Here is a 23296-nt window from a genome sequence, read left to right on the forward strand (position 1 = left end):
GTTATTGAGCGAACAGCTTTGTTCCTGTGGGCCCTCGCTTAGTACCCGTGGAACAGAGTGGGTTGTTCACCATGCGTTGGTTGGCTCAGTTAATCTGACTCTCTTCTTGGTCAGCACTGAAATTGTTTGGGATATTCATAAAGATTTATTCATATGTTGAATTTTGGAACCATAATAAAGCATGTACCTCCCAAAGTGTGAGAGTTGGACCTTCAAGACTAAATCTTACACTCCAGACTTTTTTCATACTGAAAAATGTGTTGTTAATTTTAGCATCAGATGAAAACCCCACAAGCTGCCCGGGGAAGCAAGCTTGCTGCTACCCCATGTCTCCTGGTTTCAGGATGCTGGTAGGGTCTCCTAGCCCCCAAAGACTGCTTCCTCTATTCTCAGGCTCACATTTCCCCCATATTTAATACCTTTGAAATCAGGGCATGCCTAACAATTAATGGTGTGACATAATTTCTTATTGGCACCTTTTTATTTCTTGGAGGTACACAATGATGATGGGAAAGAAAGAGAAACAACATTTGTTGCCTGCTTCTCAGGTATCAAGCACTGAGATAAACAATTTATAGATGTTATTTTTTTTAAAAAAGTATTTATTTGAGAGAGAGCACACAAGAGAGAGTGACACAAGCGGGTGGGTGGTGGGTAGAGGCAGAGGCAGAGGGAGAAGCAGGCTCCCCACTGAGCAGGGAGCCAACAAGGGGCTTAATCCCAGGACCCTGGGATCATGACCTGAGCTGAAGGCAGATGCTTAACTGACTGAGCCACCCAGGCGTCCCTATAGATGTTATTTTGCAGAATCCTCACATGAACCCTGTGAAGAAGGCATTTTTAGTTTTGTGGAAGGCTGAGACCCAGGGGGTTATGAGACTTGTCCAAGATCACAAGTTGACACGTGTCAGAGTCAAGAGTTGAACACTAATCTGGAAGACTTTATTGTAATATGAACCTTTGGATTCTCCATCTGACTTGCTCTCAGCTGGTTCTGTTCATAAAAGAGTTTGCCAACCTTTAAATTTTGGTGCGAGGAAGGGCCTTAGGAGTCATGGGGTCCAACCCCATCATGTTACAGATGACGACATTGAGGCTGAGCGAAGTGACCTGCCCAAGTCAGTCACAGAGGAAGCTGCACCATTGACAGTCAGCGTGGCTGAGCCAGGGGAGCGAGTTGCCAGGCTCTTGCAATGTCTTCGTCGCCTGCACATGTTGCCCACCCCCGGGCCCTCCCTGTCTGGGGCTGCCCTCCCTGGACCAGGCCTCAGTTGCCTGTCTCCTCTTCAAGGCACCGACCCTCGGCTCATTCTTCCTTTGTTGTCATGCCCTCCCAGGCTCCTCTAGGCCCCCTCTTCCCTCTCCTTCCGTATCCCTAGTGAAGCTGTTTCTTGTGACTCATCCTCCAAGGTCACAGTGAGTTCATATGAAGATGAAACTCGAACAAGTTGAGAGAAGATTCTCCAGGGCTTGCACTTGGAGAGACATCACCCACATCTTTGCTACCTCAGGAGAGTGACTTCAGTAGTGGGGACGTCCATGGAGTTGGAAAGGAAGGTAGCAGATACACACACTATGGCACCACGATATTCTGTAGGTACCAGAGGCTTGGGTAGCCTTTGAAATCACACGGCAATCTCTCGCTCTGCTTGTAGGGAGGTAAGTGGCAGGGCATGGCACAAGGATGGCAAAAAAGTGGCATCTATACATCATTCCCTTTCTCTACATCCATGATGAAGCCGATGAGCCGCTGCCCTCCGCACTGTGACCATTCAGAGTTCTTCTTAATGCAGTGTCCCAGGCCGCACCTTCAACACTTGGTTGTAGAGATGAAACCAACTTATTTACCATCCTCAGTGCTGTCAAAGGCTTTGGAAGGGGGCAGACTGCAAAATAACTGAACCTCTATTTCTCCCAATGGAAAAAGGAGAAAAAAATCAATGATTTACAGAAGTGTTGTAAGATTGAGAGATAACATATATGACAACACAGCAGATTCTATGGAGCCTTCTACGTAGTAGGTGCTCAGTGACTATAAATTGTCATTCTTACAAGGTTAATGCTGATGGGGGGTAGGTGTGATGCTCAGTTCTCCGTTATAAGGAAACTGGAGATTGTAAAGAAATGGTACTCTTGGCTTCTCTTTGTTGTCTTTATCTTGTGACAGTACAGACACAAGTATGTATGTTTCAGGTCTAATGCAAAAGGGCTGAAGAGTTAGTTCTCTTCAGAAACACAGCCCAGGATGGCAGCTCACCACCAACTGGCGAACTTTAAGTGAGTTAAGATCACACCAAGTAAGCTTCTGTCCCACAGGACCCCAGTTCTGGTTATGCTACTCACAGGCTCAAGGGCTGGAGAAAGTCCTTTATTCCAAGCTCCATTCAATTTTCTATAAAACACATATCATAACTGAATCTAGAGGTGAGTATATTGATGGTCTAGCAATGGATTCACTGAGGGTTGTTACACGTTTTGGAAAAAATCAAGCCCTGAACGAGTAACATATATTTAAAGAACACTTCTCTTTGCAGGAAACAGATATGCTTTAACTTCTTAATGTAGTATTTATTTGTGTAATGTGCATCTTAAATGTCTCTGGCTATGTTGTTATTTGCTGGGATATGTAAACTCCTAAGGGCGGGGATGATGTCTCTTTCATTTATTTTTTAGAGCACCCAGAATAATGCCATGACCAATGAAGTTTTTAATCCATTTGTACACTACTGTTGCAGATTGGATTATAAATGGTGTCCCATGCTCATAAAGAATACTATTGCTTTTTAGTTTAGACTTTCTAGAACCAGAAGTCTAATGAAACATTTCCGTTAGAATAGCATTGAATAGCATTACACATAGCACAAATGTATACTTATTGGTTTATTTTGATTCTTAAAGTGTCAATATCAATTGATGTTCTGTTCTAAAAGCCTCCCCAATGTAGAAAATGTGAAAAATGCTGAAAACCATATAGAAGAAATAAAAAGTCCTCTTTAATTCCTGTGCCAGAAGAGGAGAATCTCTTTGGACGTCTTGGTGTGTTTTTTTTTTTTTTTCCTATAAGACTCATTTAAAAATGTTATTAATATTAGCTAATCCTTAACTAATTTTTAAGACCTTCAAAGGTTTCTTCTTACTGTGAGTGCCATCTTTTCAGTTAGTGATCCTGTGTTCTTTCCAGGAAGAATTATTGTTTTGTTATTTTCAATGTATTGAAATGTGTTGTGAGTTAAGGGAAAGAGTTTGCTGTGAGCTGCTAGTGACCAACACCTGTTTCGAAGGAAAGTTGTGGTTACCATGAAGGAGAATTAATCCATCTTGCCCCAGTGCATTTGTCCCCGGGTGAACTACTTTTGACTGTTTCCCTAGGATTATGTCACCCACCAAGGTAACTTTCTGTTTCAGTAGATGATGTTAAGAAACAAAGCAACACCCTTTAAGTTAATCAGTTTTGGAAAAGAGAGACTGGCTTTATATCCCAAGGCTTTGATGTGTTTAGTGGTTCCTGTAAGGATCTGCCTCTCTTTTGTTTTGATTGACAAGACCCTTCCTATATATTTGAGCAGTCAAGCAGCCTGGTAGCAGAGGGTAGAGACATTTACCCAGAGCAAACTTCTATCACTCATTGTGATTTTCTGACCTCTTGGGTACAAGTGTGAGCTCTAAAAGGAGTTAGCTCCAGCAAGATCAGGTAAGTGCTTCTCCATATTTGTAACTTCATTCCACCGGAAGGGAAGTCGAAAGAGCCCTGCTAAGGGGACAGATCAGAGGTGGATCAGTAAAAGTAGATGAGACTGAGAGATCAGATTTGAAAATGAATAATTTTGCAGCAATAATGAATTATTTGAAGCAATAATGAATGGAGGACATTCCATAAATGCAGTGCCCACTCTCACTTTAACATCCAGGTATGTTCTGTCCCGTGGGCCGAGCGTGCAGGGAATGTCTCTGGCTCCTGGAAAAGCACAGAAAATCACTATGACTCAGAGAGGATAGACTTGACAGTAGATTGGGATTAGGTTTTAAACACTTCCAATGCTTTCCAATATGTGGATTTAAGTTGAATCACAACCAGGTGCCTCTTACAGTGGAGGCATAGAGCAGGGCTATTGGTAACTAATAGGATACATTTTTATGAATGCTACCAAGTCAGGTACTAGGATTCATAATATCTTATGCACATCAGTGTTTTGTGGTGGGCTGGGTTAGTAACAATACATCTGGGCATACAATTTTTATTTACCAATGCCCCTCTCATTCCCCATCCATGACACTGAAAATATGATTTTGAGCAGGCAGAGAACATGGCACCAAATACCCTAGATCTGAATAAAAATAATTTCTGTGTTCATGGAGAATGTTAGGATATGCATTACTTTTGGTGTGACTCATATTTTGCATTTATTTTGAAGAGACCATTGGAACAAGCCTCTCTAACATGTGAGTCAAGTCCAGCAGTTGGGTAGCAATAAGAAAAAGCCTGAGGATGCCCTGGGAGGAGTTAGGGGTCTAGTGAGCACAATGGGTCCATGGAAACCATGCTGGAGTCAGAGGAAAATGTGGGCACCTATGTTGGTGTTTGTGGGCATTTACACTTTCTTGGCTCATTTCTTCTGAAATGCTAAGTAAGCAAAATGCCTTTGACAGTGACCATCATATCACTGGTCACCCCCTGGAGGGGAGCTCGCTCTTTTTAATTTTTAAAACAATTTTTTAAGACTTATTTATTTATTTCAGAGAGAGTGAGAGTGAGCACAAGTGGGGGGGGCAGAGGGAGAGAGAATCTCAAGCAGACTCTGCTGAGTGCAGAGCCTGATGTGGGGGCCCGATCTCACGACCATGAGATCACGACCTGAGCTGAAACCAAGAGTCCTTCGCTTAACTGACTGAGTCACCCAGGTGCCCTGGGAAGCTGGCTCTCTTAATAAACTCTCTTTCCTTTCCCTTTCTGGAGGAACACCATGAAGCTGGCATACCTTTTCCTTGGCCCCATGGCCTTCTTCCTCCTGGCTGGCTGCAGCTGTGTCCTCAGCACCTCCAATGGGGACCTGCTCACCTTTGTGGGCTGTGCTGTGAGGGAGTTTACTTTCCTGGCCAAAAAGCCAGGCTGCAGGGGCCTTCGGATCACCACGGATGCCTGCTGGGGCCGCTGTGAAACCTGGGAGGTAAGTCTCAAGGCAGGAGCAGGTGACAAAGCCTTCAGGGCCAGCCACCTGGGTTGACTCCTGCATTCACTTTTTAAATAAAATGAGGTAGAGTGGGGGCATTCCTGTGGAATTTTTTTTTAATGACAATTATTTGGCATTCTCCAAAAATAATCTGAAAGAAGCATGATCTTGCCCCTCTAACAAAGCATTGATAAAATTAATATTTGTATTTACATATCTGTATATGTGGGAACCATTTCTGGGAGGTTGAGATGTGCTATTATTCTATCCATTTTACAGATGACATGGAGGAAATCAAGGAGTGAGTGACTGCAAAGTTATGTAGACAGTCAGTAGAAAGTTGGGAATAAATCATTGGTTCAGCATGTCCCCCAAATTTCTCTATATTCTTCTACCTGTGACATAGCCAGCCAATTAACAAGAGATAAGCCTTAAGCTATCTAGCAGGTGAGGGTGGGTCCTCAGTTCTTCCCTCAGTGGCTCGTGCACAGCGTTGCCCTGCCCCAGCTCCCCACTGCAATTTGGGGGGACCTCAGGGATTGTCACAGACATATCCACAAAATCCCTTTGTATTCAATGATATCCAGCCTTTTAAGAGGCATCACATTTAAAATGAGGTTAAAAATCTTAGACAAAGTTAGAACCCTCCTGGGCTGAGGTGAGGAGGTGTTTGCAAGGTGGGAAGAAAAGAGGCCCATTCAGCATAGAGTGTCCATGACACCGTGGAGTGACTGTTAACTCTTTGTACTGAGGCCCGAGTTGGTTACTAATGAAGCTCCAGCTCTGATTTGTCACCCCAGTTCAAAAACCTTTTAATGAGCAAGCACCCACTATTACAAATTCCAAAGCCAACTTCCAAGGTCCTCAGCAATATGAAGTTTGCCCATTTTCCCAATGTCTACCCATGTCCTGAGCTCTGGTCTTGTCAGACTGATTTTGAAAAGTTTTATTAAACACCCCGCATGAAATCTCACATTTGGTTCTTTTCTCATATCCCTTCTCATTTCCATCTGTCATTATTCAATATATTCTTTGATGTTTGCGTCCAGGGCCAACTCCTCCCCTAGAGGTTTTCTGACTCCCTGGTCAGTCCTGACTCTAGTTTACCTTTTGTCTTACTTTTCCCCACCACACGACACTCGATTCTAAGTTTTTTTTTTTTTTTTTTTAGGAGATGAGTTTCATTCTTGTGCCTTTGATAGGGCTTGTTGAAGTGTCATGTACGAACAAGATATTCAATATATATTTGTTGAATTATAAATATAGTTTATATTTATAATTAGATAGAGGGACTGACCTCTATCTGGAGTCATACATCTTTTAGCCTAATTGATGCCAACTTAGAAGTCCATGAGCACCACGAGAGGACACTGCCATGAGAAAAAATAGCCATCTATTCAGGGACTCAGAGAGCAACCTATCACTTGGATAAAATTATGGCCCAATGAATGGATTAGGTTATGGTGATGAAGTCTCCAAATTAAATAAAACTACTCCACCTAATTTGCTGTATTTTTTGCATCATCCAGGGACATAAGACCTAATAGCTGAATGAAAATTCAACTGCTAAGGATACCATGACTGTGTCTTGACATCAAACTTACTTGGGGAACTTTGACATCTTCTCACATTCAGGGCTTGGCCTGGCCATGCGTACCCCTCCTCAAAGTTCATTTCTCAGCTCCTTGGAGCTCTTTCTGGGCCCAAATTTCAAACTGTGTTTCCTTCAATTTGGCTCATTTTCCTCTTCTCTTTAAAAATTGATGAACGTCTTTAATGGGATCTTGGTCACTCACAGGAGGTCAGGGACTATGTTCTCACTGGAGAAATGGAAGCACCAAGACCATTAGAGAACAAGATTCTCCTTCATGTTAGCCAGCTTTTATTTATGCTTTACTGTACTATATGTACAGGGAGGTTACTTATAGAAAATAAATAAAAGAATGAGATTTATTTCCCCAGTAATCTGAAAGTTTCTGAGATATAAAGCACTTATTTTTGGGAACTTAACTGGAGAGCGTGTCTAAAATGAGGATGTCTGTGACAACAAAGTAGCTGGATTTACTTAAAAGCTGGAACATTGCTGAAAATAGCCTTTGCTCATGGCCTGGGTTTAGGGTTGCCAGATTTATCAAAACAAACAAACAAACAAACAAACAAACAAAAAAACCCCGCAAAAAACAAAAACAAAAACCCAACCAAACCAGACCATGATGCCAGTTAAATGTGAATGAGAGATAAACAATTGTTTTTTTGTTATAAGTCTGCCCCAGGCAATATTTGGGACATAATTTACACTAAAAATTTTTTGTTGTTTATTTGATATTCAAATATTACTGAGTGTCTTAGATTTTATCTGGCAACTCTGCTTGAGATTCCAGATTTCTGAGGGTAAGAGGACATGGTCCAATGCTTCCTGAAAAGGAGGAGGAAGCAGTGATATTAAGTTGAGCTCTTCCACATAGTCCTCAGCAAAGGCAAAGCCATCATTCCCATGATGTTCAGAAGAACTTAATCCTGGGCCTCCATTACACATATTTTCTGTACCCGATACAAGTGAAGGCATTGTTTTTTGAAAGCTTGTAAGTTGCTACTTTTATTATTACTTCCTTACTCTTACAACAGCTCTGATAAGAACAAGAGATGACATTTACTGAACACTTACGTGGTGCTGGGCATCGCACATTACATATGTCATCCTACCTTATCTCTATAATGAGGCTGTGAGGTGGAGATTTTGTTTTACAGATGAGGAGTCTGAAGCTTCGAGAAGTTAAGTGGACTTTCCAAAATCTTCAGCGAGTTGCACAAGAGGGACCCAAGGTTAAGGGTCTGATTACAGGATTTGAAAATTGTTTTTTACACACTCTTGTGGTCTTTTATTTATTTATTTATTTATTTTTATACTTATCCTGCCATGAGATCATAGGGAATGGGTTGCACCAGTTCAGGCTCCTTTCCATTGGTTCTCACAAAGCGTGCTTCTCTGGGTGGAGCAGGCTGGCGCTTTGGTTGAACCCAAGTAACTTTCTCTTTGGCTTCCTTCTTTTTCTGATCATTTTCCTTCACGTGCTTTTAAGAAGCTATCTTGGCTCTTCGAGTGCTTAACGTGCTCAATATGTACATTCATCCTCTTGGTAAGAATCTTACCCTTAACCTGTTTGTAACAGGTTAAGCAACAACAACAGCAAGTTGGATAACACTGTAGACTCTTCCAGATTTGCCATGGTAACATTTGGAGGGCACTCCTTTTGGAACAGTGCCTGTTCCCTGGATGTCCACAGAATCACCTTTCTTGTGGATTTGCCAGTATGTGACCAAGGGAACAACTCCATATTTTCTAAAATGCCTAGAGAGCATAGAGCGGGTGCCTCTCATCGGTGTTGGTCATTTTGGCGAATTACTGGAAGGTGGGGGCTCCATTCCACGGCTTGAGATTTTAACTACTATTTTGTGCTGATTTCATCATCTCTATGCTCTTTATAAAATTATCTTGGAGTTCAAGATTTATAAAAGGTTGAAGGCAGTAAGTGAATCCTTTGATGATCAGAACAGCACACAGGGCATTCTGGAACCTGCCTTGCTCTGTTTTCTGTCATTGATTCAACAATAATGATTGAGAACTTCCTGGGTGACAGGGACTACTCTAGGTAGTAGAAGCGCAGCAGTGAGTAAAATGGGCAAAAGTCCCTGTCCTAATGGAGGTTCCTTTCTAGAGTGGGAGAAACACAACACAAATAAATACAATATATAATGTGTCACATGGTCCAGACAGGTGCTATGGAGAAAAGGATAAAGCAGGAAGAGGGCGGGGACGTGGCAAGCTGTGGAGGTGGGATGTTGCGATTTTAAAGATGGCCAGGAAAGGCTTCTGTGTTGAACAAAATGGCAGGCTAGCGAAGGAGTCAATCATAAGGGAGAAGAATGTTCTGGGCACTGGGATTAACAGGGCAAAGACTCCAGAGTGGGACTGAGGAACAATCAGGAGACTACTGTGGCCGGAGCAGAGCGAGGAAGGCAGCAAGACAGGGAGGCAAGAGACATAGCAGAGGGTGCGGGTGTGGGTGCGGGGGAGATGATGTAGGGTCTGGAGGGTGAACATCTTTGACTTTTACTCTGAGTGAGATGGGAAATCACTGGGGCTTTGAGCAGAGAAGAGATAAGATCTGACTTAATTTTAAAAGAATCACTTGGGGCTCCGGTGTCATAAAGAGACTATAGGGGGTGCTGGTAGAAGAGAGACCTGTTAGAAGATTTTTTGCAATGATCGGGATTATTCATTTGCTACATATTTATTGAGCACTTGCTATGTGCCCTGGGCTCTTTTGGGAGCTCAGGATATGGTACAGAAAGGAGGTTGCTGCTTTCAGGAATTTATCTTCTACTGGGAGGGGAGAGATTTCACAGGTAAACAAATGACTAGCGAGTTAATTTCTGAAAGTGATAAATGGTACTGAGAACAAGAAACAAGATGGTATGTTCTAATGGGTTCCCTGTTTTCTACCGGGGGGGGACAGAAGCCCATTCTGGAGCCCCCCTACATTGAAGCCCATCATCGAGTCTGTACCTACAACGAGACCAGACAAGTGACGGTCAAGCTGCCCAATTGTGCCCCTGGAGTGGACCCCTTCTACACCTACCCCGTGGCTGTCCGCTGTGACTGTGGGGCCTGCTCCACGGCCAGCACGGAGTGCGAGACCCTCTGAAGCTGGTGTGGCCGGCAGAACACCGCTGGAGGCCTTGAGCCTCACGGACCCACCCGCACAGCCAGCATGAGCAGCTCTCCCGCTGGATCCGAACACTGTCTAATTTTGACCACCCCTGTGGCGGTTACCTGTCTCCCTTAGGTCCAGCTCGGGCACAAGGCCCAGAGGCAGCCTACCGATGCTAAAAATGCAAAACAGTATCTGTGTTTTCACTGCACTAATTTCTCTGGTTCACACACTTGCAAATTATTTTGTCTTTACCTTGAATCTCAGAACATAATTTGCATAGATCACAATCCTCCTCCAATTTGCATTTATAATATGCCAATGGTTTAAATGCAGTGGGAGTAATTAGGAAATGAGTCTAGAAAGTCTTTACCTTCTCATGTCTTATTTAACAATTGGTCTGCAGCTAGATGTGTGATCAAAGGGCCAGAAATCAATAAAACCAATGCTTCGTCCTCATGCCCCCAAAGAAAATCCAGTTGCAAGCTTCCTTCGAGAAAATATTCCCTTCTGGTTTTTAACTGAGAATTTATCTACACAAGAAACAGAGACCGCTCAGATTAAAAAGGGAGGGCAATAGTAGCTGATGTTGAGAAACATTCGGTTCTGGGTGATTCTTTTCCCAAGCAAAATTCTCAAAGTCCTTAATAAAGAGGCCCCTTTGTGACTTAAAAAAAAAAAAAACAACAAACAAACCCAAACAAAAACAAATTCAGAAAAAACTATGTAACTAAAGCCATCATTTAGGTTTAAAGATGTTGCAGCTCAACTCTGGTTTTAGACTCATGTGATGTTCTCCCGAACATCAGGCCCCAAATGATTAATCACAAATATCCTTTTCCATTTAGCATATTTTAAATTTAAGTTGTGATTTTTTAAACTCAGAAATGTTGCGCGTTTGTCGGGGTAAAGCTGCACTGCTGGCTCAGGGGAAGTCTGTGATGGTCTAGCTCTTGCGCTCTCTAAAATCTTACAGCAGCTGATTCTCTGTGCCTTTTTTTTTTTTTTTTTTTACTCTGGTATTATGCAAGTGTCTTTAATTCTGACATTTTGGGGTTGAAGTGAACTTTGTTCCTTTTTCATGATATGCCAAGAAAATCTGTATTAATGCCAATAAAGCATGTCCTCTGTCTTTTGAATTCATGAAAACTTTCAAAAAAGTCTTTTTAGTCTTTAATATACTTTAACAATAGCAAACACCCTCAAAATGAACTTCAAAACTACTTTTACTTACACATTAACTTAGGATGTCACGTTTAGGAAGGGACACAGACAAGTGACTGGCTACATGAGTCCCGAAGATGGCTCAGTCGGGACTCAGACCCCTGGCATATCCCAGCTGGGCGCCGGGAGCCCTCCTTGAATGAGGAACGGATAAGTCCTCATGAAAATAGTAAAGTGAATGTTGGGACTGATGGTCGAGGACGGATGCGGAGGCGGACATCTGGGGACAAAGGACATGAGCAAAATCCATCCCAGTCTTTAGTGCAGATCTGTTAGCAGGCAAGAAAGTCATTCTCACATAGAAAGTCGTTGAGTGATTAGGGACAACACAGGGTGGCGCCTCTCAAGTGTTTTTAGCTCATCCCTAAGAACTTCCCTCAGAATTTTCTGATAGAAAGGGCTGCTTCTTAAAGAAACCTAGGGAAGAAAAGCAAAAGCAGTAAGGGCTTGCCACAGTCCGAGAGAAGGTGACTACAGCATCCATAAGGGGCCCGATGGGAAACAAGGGATACGCTGCAGCAGAATATTGAGGACAGTTGAAGGAAGATGCTATTTATAAATGTGTGGGCAGAGTTAAGGAAACCAACAAGGTGTGATAAAACACTGAATACTTGTTTAGAAGCAATGAACATCCTAGGCTGAAGGAGAAGAGGGAGTGATTATCAGACCCTAGGGAGAGTGGAAAAGGAACGCCTGATGGGAGCTGCAATCTTTCTTAGGATGACCCAGGAGCCCCAGTTCGAGGCCTGGTGGGGAGGGAGGTGGGGGAGAAAGTACCCCAATCTCACTCTGCTCCACACCCTGATTTTCAGCAGAATTGAATGGGAAGGGAGAGAGCAAGAGAACCCATTGATTCAGTCCAAAAATGTTGGCCTCCTGGATAAGAGTTTTTTTAATGGGCACATTCTCCCATGAATCAGGACTTAACATCCTTACTAGGGCACCTGGGTCTGGTCCCACTGAGCTGTTGGGATGGCTCTTTAAAGCTTGGGGGAAACGGTGGCTTATATTAATGGAGAGAAGATGCCAGAACTGTCCTGGGAGAATATTTGTGGATAAAAGGCTCAGGGAGGTGGGCCTGCTGGAATGGATTTATTACATAAGACCCAAGAACTCATCAGCTGGCTCTGTTCACCTGGAGGTTCAGCGGACACTCCCTTCACTGAAGCGCTAAGGAAAGCACTAGGTAGGGGCACTTGCCCCCAGAGAGGCTCCATAGTGGTTGTCCTTTGTAGACTGGGGTTGATGGCAGGAGAAACCACCATGGAACTGGGCTTCCTGGTGTCAGCAGAGATGAGAGGGTCGGGGATAGCAGAGCCCGGGTGATGACCTGTAGCTGTAAGAGCGAAGATGAACATAACTGCTATAAAGGGGAGTGAAAGGCTTCTGCAGTCAGAAGCCTCTGATCTGCAGGATCTATGGTGCTGGCTAACATTCCACGGTGTCCCCGGTCCATGGTATTAAAGAAACTAATATATATATATATATATAAAATCAAAAAGTTATTAATTAAAAAGAGTGAAATACTTTTCTCTGTGCTAACCTTGAATCTTTTTCAAAGCTCTTTCTTTCCTCTTCCTTTCTCCCTGCTCCCCCCTTCTCTCCCTCCATCCCTCATTTCCACAATATTTATTAACCCTAATTTTGTGCAGGGTACTGTGTTTGGGAAATAAAGATAGAAATATTGCTACCATTGGTGGATGTTTTTACTCTAAGCAAGATCCTTTCCATTAATTCTTCCTAATTCTTGTGTCAACCATGCTCCCAGCCAACGTAATTGCCATTTTACCATTACCATTATATAGATGATGAAAGTGAAGCTCAGAGAAGTCAAGTAACTTGCCCAAGATCTGACAGCCAATAGGCTGCACGTGCCAGGTTTCTCTGACCTAGAACCAACCTCTTGCCATTGGAGCGTGATGCCTTTTTGGAGTGCTCCTTCCTAGTCATTACTACTTGGGCTGAAGTCTTTGAAGTTCTTTGAGGTTAGACTATCCTCACCCCGATCAGCATGTTTGGTCTCTCCTGGAGGTGGCTTGGCGCAAACTTGGGCTGTTTTATGGAGATTGCAAGTTTTTCTACTTTCCTGTTTAACCTTTAGGAAGATAATGCTTTGCTGTAGCTCCAATCAAAGTTTACAGCAGGAGAAATTGAGGGAGAAAAGGAGAAAGAGCCTCAAAGGGAAATTCAAAGACACCTGCTGTGGAAACGAAGGTTGTGTGCTCTCAACTGATGGCCCAGGCAGTGTGAGCACCGGGTGCAGGGGAATGATGGTCCAGTGCCTTGAGGTGAGCTCTAGATAAACTCTCAGCAACTCCTTGCTCCTGGAAATGTGTCTATTTTGCAATTAACGAAAGGTAAGGAGAAGGAGAGTTTCCTGGAATTTTTTTTCTATGGGAACGTTTTTGAATGAAATGTATAAATTCTCACAGCTCATTCTACTTCTAGGTTTATTAGCTCCCTTGATTGAAATGGTAATTCATGCTTCCCTTTTTTCATTGATTGGGAAATGAAAGAGCCACCAGGAGAGTACCAAATCTTGCTGCAGTGACCCAATTCACTCTTCAAATTACTTAGGTTTTAAATGTAATAGAAAGTGTTTCTGGGATCATAAGTGAGTTGTATCTCTAACTGAAAATAATACAGCATTGATTAAAATGTTTATTTCATAAAGTTTCCCAGAGGACTGCTTGTCTTCTTCACCCAGATGTTTTCTATAAAATAATGTGCACCTTACCTTTTTTAGTTTTCTTCAAAACATTGAAACAAATGATTAAGAAGTAACTTTGAAACCATTTTTTAGCAAATTCTGCAAATTTGATTTTCTGTTGAAAATTTCTACTAGTGAAAGTTTATTTGGAATAGAAGAATTTTGGTCATTCTTTGCTAGATGAATCTTCTGGGATTTCTTTTACCATGAGTTCCCTTTGTTTTATTTTCTTATTTTTTGAGTTCCCTTTGTTTTAATGAATGAGATTGTTTGGAATTGTGTACAGGGAGATCCAGAATGCTGAGTGGCTGGTTATTGTGATCTTGGGGTATCTGAAGTGTGCTGAAGACCTCTGAAGAGGTGATGTCTAACAACAAGGAAAGAAATAGGGAAAGGGTGAGAAAAGGAGCAGGTGCAAAGCGCTGTAATTGGTAGTGTATGACAGAGACTTGTCTCCAATGTTAAGGAATTTAGAGGGATTATTCTATCCTCTGTTCCAGGTCCTCATTATCAGGAGTAAAGTAAACATTTCCTAAGCTTTTTCACTTTATAATTGACTCTAAGTTCCCCTGACTGTACAATTTCATTAGCATACTGAATAATTGAGTTTTTTTTTTTTTTAAAGGCTTCCCAGTGTACTGGATCATATATACTTTGACCTTGATTGTGGGTTACTAGGGCTTTGGGAAAATCACTCAAACCCCAAATACAACCACTCCCCAACAAACAAACAAACAAACAAACAAAAACATTCCCCCAAAGAAAATATTTTGCTTTAACATAGAATACCAATATTACTGAGATGAGAATGGTAATATCCTTTTGGTGATGTTGAAGATACAATTACCAGCAAGAAATATAGATATCCCCAAGTCACAAATAATATACAACTTAAAATTATTTGAAAGAGCATTTATTCACTTAAAATAAATTTAAACTATGCATACACAAAAAAGGTTATGATGAATTATGAATTGTTATTATCTCGAGGAAAGATTCATGCAGAACTATGCACTTAAAACAGAAATTTAATCCTGTTACTTTGCAGTTTCTTTCTACAGGAAATGTATGAACAGAGCGTACTTTCTTGACCTCTCTGTGTTGCTCCTGCTGAAATTTCTACTTATAAATCCAGCTATGTCTACAGCATGACGAGGTACACCGTCTAAGGGAGGTGATCTAAGATACTAGTCTGTTCTGAACCTCCATCTTCTGTCTCCCTCTTGAAATCTGCATATCAAGATTAAAATATTTGGAGGGGTGGGTAGCCAATTTTACTGAGTGGATTTAAGACATCAGCATTTTAAAATAGGTTGGAAATGTTTTTAAGAGGAAGATTTTGTTCAGCTTTTAGCTCCTGCTTGAGCCACTTCAGGAAGCTAATGCTGAAACATTTCCCTATTGAAACATAAACACCAGTTAATGAGAAATAAAGTCCAATTGAAATGGGATGCAAATTTCAGCATTACCAAAATCTGAGCCAACTTCAGGACAAAGCCAAAAGGAACTAATGTGCCATCGGTTCACTCATGCCAAGCTCTGCGCTGTACGCTGCAGATGAGGGGAAGAGGGGGCTCTGATCAGGGGGTTTCTCTTCTTCAGCACTTGATGATTTCCATGTGCTTAATTTAGTAAGAATGGTTTTTATTCAAAAAGGGAGGCTCTCAGATATCTTGGACTGGGATTTTCTTTTACTCTTGCCATAAAGGGACTGGAAATCAAACATTTAAAAACTGCGAGTAAATGGATTCTTGAAGAGAGATTGATTGTTGATGCCAATTTTCTTGCTTTATTAGTTTCTTATGAAGAGAGAAAACAGGCTTTATTGTGTGGCCTGGGGAATGGGTGTGCAGGGCTGTGGCAGTCCCTGGTGTAAGGAGCACTTTTTGGCGGCTTGGACCAGTGGTTTAAGAGCAAGAAATCAGGGATACATTTGCAATAATGAAAATAATCTTTGGTAAGATTCTATTTTGGGATTTGACTAAACCCTTCCAAGAATGCTGACCGCTTTTGGTAGCCAAACTGCTCCCAGATGTAAAAGCTGTCCCAGTTTACAAGTAATTTCAGTTTAAAGGAATCTTGGGACACCAGTGGGTTCCCTCAACCTAGAGCGTGAAAGAGGACACCTGATTTTGAGTACCAAGGTCATAACTCTGTCAGCAGTGTGAAGGGAAGCCTGCTGCCAGAGGGGAAGGTGGTCCTTCACAGAGGAGGTGGTCCCTGAATGATTGTAACTGCACAATGACATCAGGTCATTCTGGGATGGAATCGCTGAACTAGTAGGCCATTTGCAGGGTCAAAGGAAGTGATGACCCTTGTGCTCTTTCTTCATTTGTTTTAGGGTAGGTATGATTTGCCTTCAGAATTTCTTCAGCAGCAATGGGATTTGAATAAGATGATATACTTCCGCATGCGTGTTTGCGTGTGTGCGTGCAATTTTTAGAGAGCTCTTGTATGTGGGGGAGGGGGCGGGTGTGTGTGGTGAAATCAAGTATGGTTCCCAGTGATGTTTAGTAAAAATACTTTGAATAAGTGAATACAACTCTGGTCTGTGCATAGGAAAATAAGGATATAAATCTGTGGAAGGCCCCATTTAGAGGACACGTTTGTGGTCAACCCTTATTTTGTCATCTAGAACACGTCTTAAGCAATGCAGACAGAAGCGTCATCGAAACTTTTATGCCTCAGAAATTTGTTTTATCTTCCTTTTATAATTTCATAACTTCCTGTGATATGAATCTTTCTTGTTTTTTCATGGAAAATAGTTTTGGAGGGCATTTTTTCCTCTCTCCCTTATAAACACCAAAAACCTGGAAGAACAGAAGTATTTCAGATTTAGCAGATCTTTCAAACCAGATGCTGCTTTTTCTGCTTTTAATTCCAAAATAGGCTTATTGCTTTACCGCAGCTGTGCAGCACATGACAGGCTTCTGGAAGCCTTTTTATTCACCCAATAAATGCGAGCAACTCAAATATTAGCCCAACGAATACCCAAAGGGTAGCATCAGAGGGACAAACAAAGCGGACAGTGTCTTCATCAGGCAGCTACACGTTTGGCTTTAACAACTGGTGGTGTGTCGTCTTGTTGATCAGTCCCTCTCAAATTTTAATGGGCAGATGACCTGGGGGGTCTTATTAAGTGCAGATTTAAAATGCAGATTTCGATTCAGTAGGTCTGGACTGGGTCTGAGTTTCTGTAGTGCTAACTGGCTCTTCCACAGTGATGGGGGATATTGGTCCCCAGGACACACTTGGAGAAGCAAAGGGCTAGAGAGTTTCCCATTCTAACGGAGGCCTGGGGAAGGCAGTTTGCTCACGTGGCTGATATCTTCATCAGAAGATCCTTAGAAAACTCAGAAATGAGAGTAGGAGAAAAAAACTATTTAATGACTTTAACGTCAGGACATGGCATAAGCAAACTGCAAGGTTAAAGAGAACGTGAAATAATATTCCATGAATTACAAAAGTGTACATAGAATAGCCGTTACATAAGAAGCGGGTTGTAAGAAAGGCAAAGTCCTTCCCTTGTCTATTGTTCCCCCCGTAGTGATCACATGGGGAGCAACATGGACTGTTTCAGTTGGGATAAAATTCTGCTGAGATGTACTTAAATGGTAATTACTGTTTACTCAGGGCAAAAAAAAAAAACAATTTAAGCCAGGTGATGAGAAGAATGTAGAATTCATTAACCTTCCCGCCCATGGTTCCTTTAGGAGAGGATTGTTTTAAAAAATTTGATTTAAAAAGTGGCAGGTGGTGGTAATTTTAGGTATGTATTTACAAAGCTGTCCCAAACATACCATCCTGCCATGAAAGTCTTACTATTTCTTCCTGAGAAGAATTAACATAAACTCAAAAGACGGGCACGCACAGGGTTACTGGGAAGCTCGGGGAGCTAATATGGCTTGTATGGTGAGACTCAGTTCTGTGCCTTGGGGACCCTCTCCTCATATTGCCCCAGACATCATATGCCCTAAAAAACTGATCAGACCCCGTTCGTCAAAGATAACTGCATACACTGAGAGGTTTGGAGGACATGGCTGAAGATACAACAAAATCACTCTGGCTATAAGAGCAAGAAGCTTCTGAGCCATTGCAGAACTCAGGACACAATGAAATTACCAGGGTAGAACATGTTTAAAGCACACACGCACAAAACAACTTTGGATTTTGACATAATATTCCCTAAGGAGAAAAAAAAATAGATTGTGACCAAGACGAATCATGCAGTTTTCACTCTAATTTCCTGTCCTGGAAGTTAAGAGCCAAGAACGGTTGTTGAACTTGTATCCCTGAATTCACAGATGAGCCAAATCCTCCTTGACTCATTCCTCCCCTAACCCATGGAGATCTCCGACGAGCGCTGCCCAGCCTCTGAAGCCCGAAGCACCTCTATGTGGAGCTCAGCATTTTCATCTCCTTTCTGGGCTTTGCTGACACTGAAGCACCAGGCATTGTTGCTTTAGCTCATGTTTTTGAGTTCTGTTACTGTTGTTGTGCATGCTAAAGGCCATTGTTCTATTTGGAGATAGTCCACTGAAGATGAAGACATACCTTTTATACAAGTTACTGTCTTTCCAGATATCACAAAGTCATCCTTTTCAGATTTTAAGTCATGCTAGTGCTTAAAAAACTTTTAAGATAATTGATGCACTCATATTCCTTGGTAAATTTCCCCTGTCTCTCCATATTAGCAGAGAAGATGTGAGCATGATGACCCACCCACATTGCTCCCGAAGACCCAAAGAGCACTGTCCAGAATTTCATCATTTTTAAGGAATGGTGAGGTGGAATTATCTAGAATTATCATATGATGAGCCCTCTAGGCTCACTCTGGGATGCTCTTCACATGAACGGTTCTCCTTTCTTCCCTAGGGCTCTGGAGGCCAGGCAGAACTTAGCCCCTCCCAGCCCCTGCCTGGGAGAATTGTCAGGTGTGTGTGTTTTGCCTTGTGTTTCGTTTTAGTTTTCTCTCCATTCTCTAAATGATTCCTTTTTAAAAGTACCTAATTTCCTTTGTAAGAAACTTGGTTTCCCCATCTTCTTTTTCCCTTTCTGTTCCTAATGGTTCTTGAGATGAAAACATTCTGTTGAGTTTCCTTATTTGTACTTGGGCAGCCTACTCAATGACTTATAAGAGAGTAGCAGGTGACCTGTGGTTCTCAGTGTTGAGAGAGAAGGCACATATTGCATTCTGGCATCCAAACATAGAGGCCAAAGACATAAAGGGCTAGATAATCATCTCCAGCATGGTGCCAAACATTCCTTTAAAGCAAAACCTCAATTTCTAATCTTCTATCACTTGGTCTCATGGATGAGTTTGCCTTTGTGAATGCAATAATACATCTTTAAATGTTTACCTCAGGTCAAGTATTTCTTTTTGAACACTCTACTTGGTGAGGTTATTAACTGCTCACAAGAACCTATACTCTACATAATGCACATTTTTGTTGGCCTCAAGTTTGGGGTTTAACTTTCTTTAATTTCTCCTAAAATTGTGAGCATGGTTGTGATTGCCCCTTTACTACCAGTTAAATATTATTTCTTCATTGATGGTTCTATGAAAATTGTGTATGGTTACATCCACTGCATCTGGCACTTCTTTTATGGACCAGAAATCTTCCAAATGGTTCTTTGCGTATCATGATCAGACATATTGTTATTGGAGTCTCAGGACCAAAACTTCCTTCCTGTCATATGTGTATGACTTATTTTTTTCATTTCCCAGTTTACTGCTTCTTGGTTTAGGCTTGCTGTAGCTATTGCATTCAGTAATTGTTCTTTGAGTGTACCTTTTCTTGGTAGAAATCAGCCCAGATTACTTACCGTGACAAGGCTTTGACTCTTGTGGTAGTCTTTTGTATTTCCAAAATAGCCCAAGGAGTCCATTAATTCTGCCAAATAACCAACCATTTGACCGAGAAGAAAAATATCTGTCAAACCAGGTACTTGATTACATTGCTGTATACTGTGCAATTAGATTGGGATTGTAGTACATTGTATATTGTGGATTCCAAGCATACTGCAGAGCAAATTCTTGTCTCTAGGTAATTACTAGTGTGATGGATTATCTAATTTACAGTGGCCTAAGTCATGTATTTGAAATGGGGCTAAGATCTGTAGGATGAACAAATGCAACTCCAATAATACACCTGCAAAACTATAACTTAGTATCTGTGATAATGAACAGATTACAGTGTGGAGTTCAGGGCTGTGGATGAGAAGCAGAATGGCTGAGGTCTGTTCCAGCTCTGCACAACACATTTCTTTTGACCCATCCAGACTTGAGTTTCCTTATTTGTAGAATGAGGGAGTTAGACTATATTTTTTGGGGCCTCTTCTAACTTTGAAAAGCTAAGATTCTACCCTCCAGTGGAGATTGGCTGCCCCTTCTTGACTTTGGCAGATGGCCAAGGGTCAAGGATTCTTCTTCAGATCCTTCTTTCAAATCTCTTCTGATCTTTGGCTTCAGAATATAGTTTTGTTTAATCTTATGGGAGGAAACACTTTTTAGTGAAATGAACTACCTCTTCCCATGAAACAGGGAATAGATAGTTAATTTGGTGGAATGACATTAACTCATTTAGGTCATTTTGTTCTTCATTATTTTATTTAATAATGAGCTCCTATGACCTTTAGGAGCCTCTCCACCCAGACAGTAACAGTCTCTCTTCAGGTTCTGGTTCTAGGTGAGAGGATGATCTTCTCACTGTGAACAAGTTAATCCCTGTGATCCAGTAGGGGGGTGATGGTCTGGGGAACCATATGCCTATTGGATGCACACATCTGGAAAATCCTCCTTGGTGGAGCAAACATACAGCTCTGACTTTTTCATCCACATTAATGAGAAGTGAGGAATGGCCCTTTAGTAAGATGTAATTATGTAATAATGCAACAAAGCTGGCTAACACAGCATTTCATTTATTACAGGGCTAAATGCTCATTATTGTTTATAAAGAATGAATCCATAACCTCTGCAGAGTTATAGTTTATGCACGGTTGATTTCCATTTACAGAGGAAGAAAGTCCTAGTTGTCTCTAAATGTCAAGCTTTGACTTACAAAACTCCCGTTTTCTTTTAGTTTGGGGGGTGTGTGTGTGTGTGTCTGTGTATGCGCGTGTAAGTGCGTGTTTAAGAAAATGTTTAGCGACTAGATGGGAGAGCAGGGAAATAGGTCTTGAAACGTGGAAGAAGGGAAAACTTATTTCAGAAATTCTAAACAAACAAACAAACAAACAAACAAACCCAAACAACTGAGGGGATGTCATGGAAGGTCTTAACAGAAAAGACCCACATCATATGTTTCTTTTTTATGGGCTTCCTCCAGGAGCAGAAGGGACTACAAAGACTGGATTTTTCCAACAGAAGGAGTGTGAATCCGGAAATTGTTATGCTAAAATCGGTGTAATTTGATGCTGCAAAGAGGCACTTGGCTTATGCAATTGAAATAAAAAGTAAAGTGCCTACCTGGGTGTTTCCCGGGTAATTGTAAACAAGTAAGACTAATTAGGAGACTTTATCGTCTCTAATTAAAAGCTAGGAAATAATTCACTCTTGATACAAGAATCCCTGGCTGTTTGGAAGAGGCATATAGAAAGGGCACATCATTCTTTACTGGGGGCTTTTACTTTCTGAGACCGAAGGTCCTGTTCTACAGAACACAGCATTTTGAAAGCAGGGGATAAACAGATTCAGAGCTTGGTACCCACAGATCCGTCCCCTAAATGCACATTTGGGACAATGAGTGTAGGAAATCGGGAGAGGCAATGTATTAGTACCAGCTGCACTTGGAAAATGTCATTTAAACAGAAGTGGGAGCAGACGTGGGCCAAGCTGAGAAACCCTTCAGGTTGAAGCAAGTGGAAATATGGAAACACTTTGCTTAACCTTTGGGGACTTTTAAACATTTACTTTTTCATGCCCCATGGCCAGGTCTTTCTTTTAGATCAGGTTACTGTTGGGCAAGGGAGAAAGTGAAATTAAGGGAGGAAAAGGGCATGAGCCCGGGAAGGGAGGGAGCAGGGAAGTTCACTTTGCTGAATAAAGAATATTTTAAAACCTAGGTCTGCCATATTCTCCCCCAATCAGTTTGATTAAAAAGCAGAAGTACTACTTTCTTGAACATAGTTCATTTGTAATTTGCCATGACAATATAAATATAGGAGAAAAATAAGGCTACCCATCAGCGAAAGCATTTCCGGGGTGAATCTTTGGCACAAGTGTGGCCTGGAAACAATTCAGGTGGTGTTTCTCTTTCAACCAGGTTCAAAAATCTTGGCTTTGTAAATTTCCAAAAGTTGTAACATTTTCTTGTTTTCTTCTTACAGTCAGGCATTCAGAGGTAAGTGCTGGTTCTAATAGCTTTGGTAGAAACAAGCTGAAAATGGAAATGAATAAAAAATATTTTGTCTTTAGGCTAATTTGGTATGGACTTGTAAGGCCTGAGTAAATTGGTAAATTAGTACATTTCTTAAAATAATACAAATAAATGCAAGACACATAGGTCGAACAACAGATTCAGAAAACAAAGTTAGTATAGTATTCCTGTGTTTTGTAGAAGACACGGGGTAAGGCCACCAATACAGGAACCGAGTTCCTCTTCCGATTTCTTGGGGATGGCTTCCTATCATCAGCTTCACGTTCGTGGAGGGGAGGCGCAAAACGCAACATGGTCTTTGCCTTCGTTTGCAACATGGTCAGCAGCGGCGCTGGGTGACCTCCGGTGGGCTCAGCATTCTCACAGATTGTGCAATGTGGACGCTTCGGGCTGGTAGGGGGGACGTGGCAGCTGTGTGCTGTGCTTGCGGGTGGCGGTGGGGGCTCCCGGAGTGGAGGAGCAAGGCTCCGTGCAAAGGGACTTCTCTGGTCTCGCCCTCCTTCGTGGTTGAGCTTGGTCTCAGAGGTCGGCGCCCCTCTCACCCTTAGGTGGGTGGGGGCCGGCCTCCCAGCAGCCTCAGATAATTGAACAGCAGCTTTGACACTCAGAGCAGCGTTTCTTCTTTTTCTTGGGGTGGAAAATGGTGAGGATTGCTTCATCAAAAACCGCTTTGAGACCTTTCTGAGTTAGGGCCGAACATTCCAAGTAGCACTGTGCTCCGATCTTCAACACAAAAGGGAGAAAGAAAGGCGTGAGAGGGAAAGAAAAGAGAAAAGCAGAGTGGGATCAGCCCCCTGCCCAGCCAAGTGCTACCTCTCCTTGTCCCACAAACAGCCCTGGGGTGGTTTTGTTTTGTTTCGTTTTTTTTTTTTGTTTTGTTTTTTGCATTTCCATTTGCATCTACTATCTTAATTTTTACTTTCTGATATTAGCAATAAATGGCTGTGGATTGCTTTTGGTTAGGCAGTAAGTTCTGAGAGTGAGCCATAGCCACTCATTCCTAATATAAGAATATAACAAATGTAAAAATTGAGAGAGGATTCAAAAGCAGTGATATGGTTTAAATATACTTTGCGAACAACAGGGCTACATGATGTTGTTTTT

The 23296-nt window shown here is 41.9% G+C and overlaps 2 protein-coding genes across 2 annotated transcripts in view; one reads left to right on the forward strand and one right to left on the reverse strand.

Annotated features, from left to right (window-relative positions):
* The first annotated feature begins 4949 nt into the window (after positions 1-4949).
* Positions 4950-10055, forward strand: GPHB5 (glycoprotein hormone subunit beta 5). The gene is made up of 2 exons (XM_027568780.1): positions 4950-5165; positions 9686-10055. Exons 1-2 carry the CDS (start codon positions 4962-4964, stop codon positions 9872-9874), a joined length of 393 nt encoding a protein of 130 aa, XP_027424581.1. The 5' UTR covers positions 4950-4961; the 3' UTR covers positions 9875-10055.
* Positions 10056-17180: 7125 nt separating this feature from the next.
* The window catches only part of RHOJ (ras homolog family member J), a 90733-nt gene continuing 84617 nt past the window's right edge, over positions 17181-23296 (reverse strand). Inside the window, exon 5 of the mRNA XM_027570475.2 lies at positions 17181-22915. Within this exon, the coding sequence (XP_027426276.1) occupies positions 22769-22915 (147 nt within the window). The 3' untranslated portion in view covers positions 17181-22768. The remainder of the gene's footprint in view (positions 22916-23296) is intronic.

This window comes from Zalophus californianus, chromosome 6 (assembly GCF_009762305.2).
Source record: "Zalophus californianus isolate mZalCal1 chromosome 6, mZalCal1.pri.v2, whole genome shotgun sequence".
In the NCBI taxonomy this organism is placed as follows: Eukaryota; Metazoa; Chordata; class Mammalia; order Carnivora; family Otariidae; genus Zalophus; species Zalophus californianus.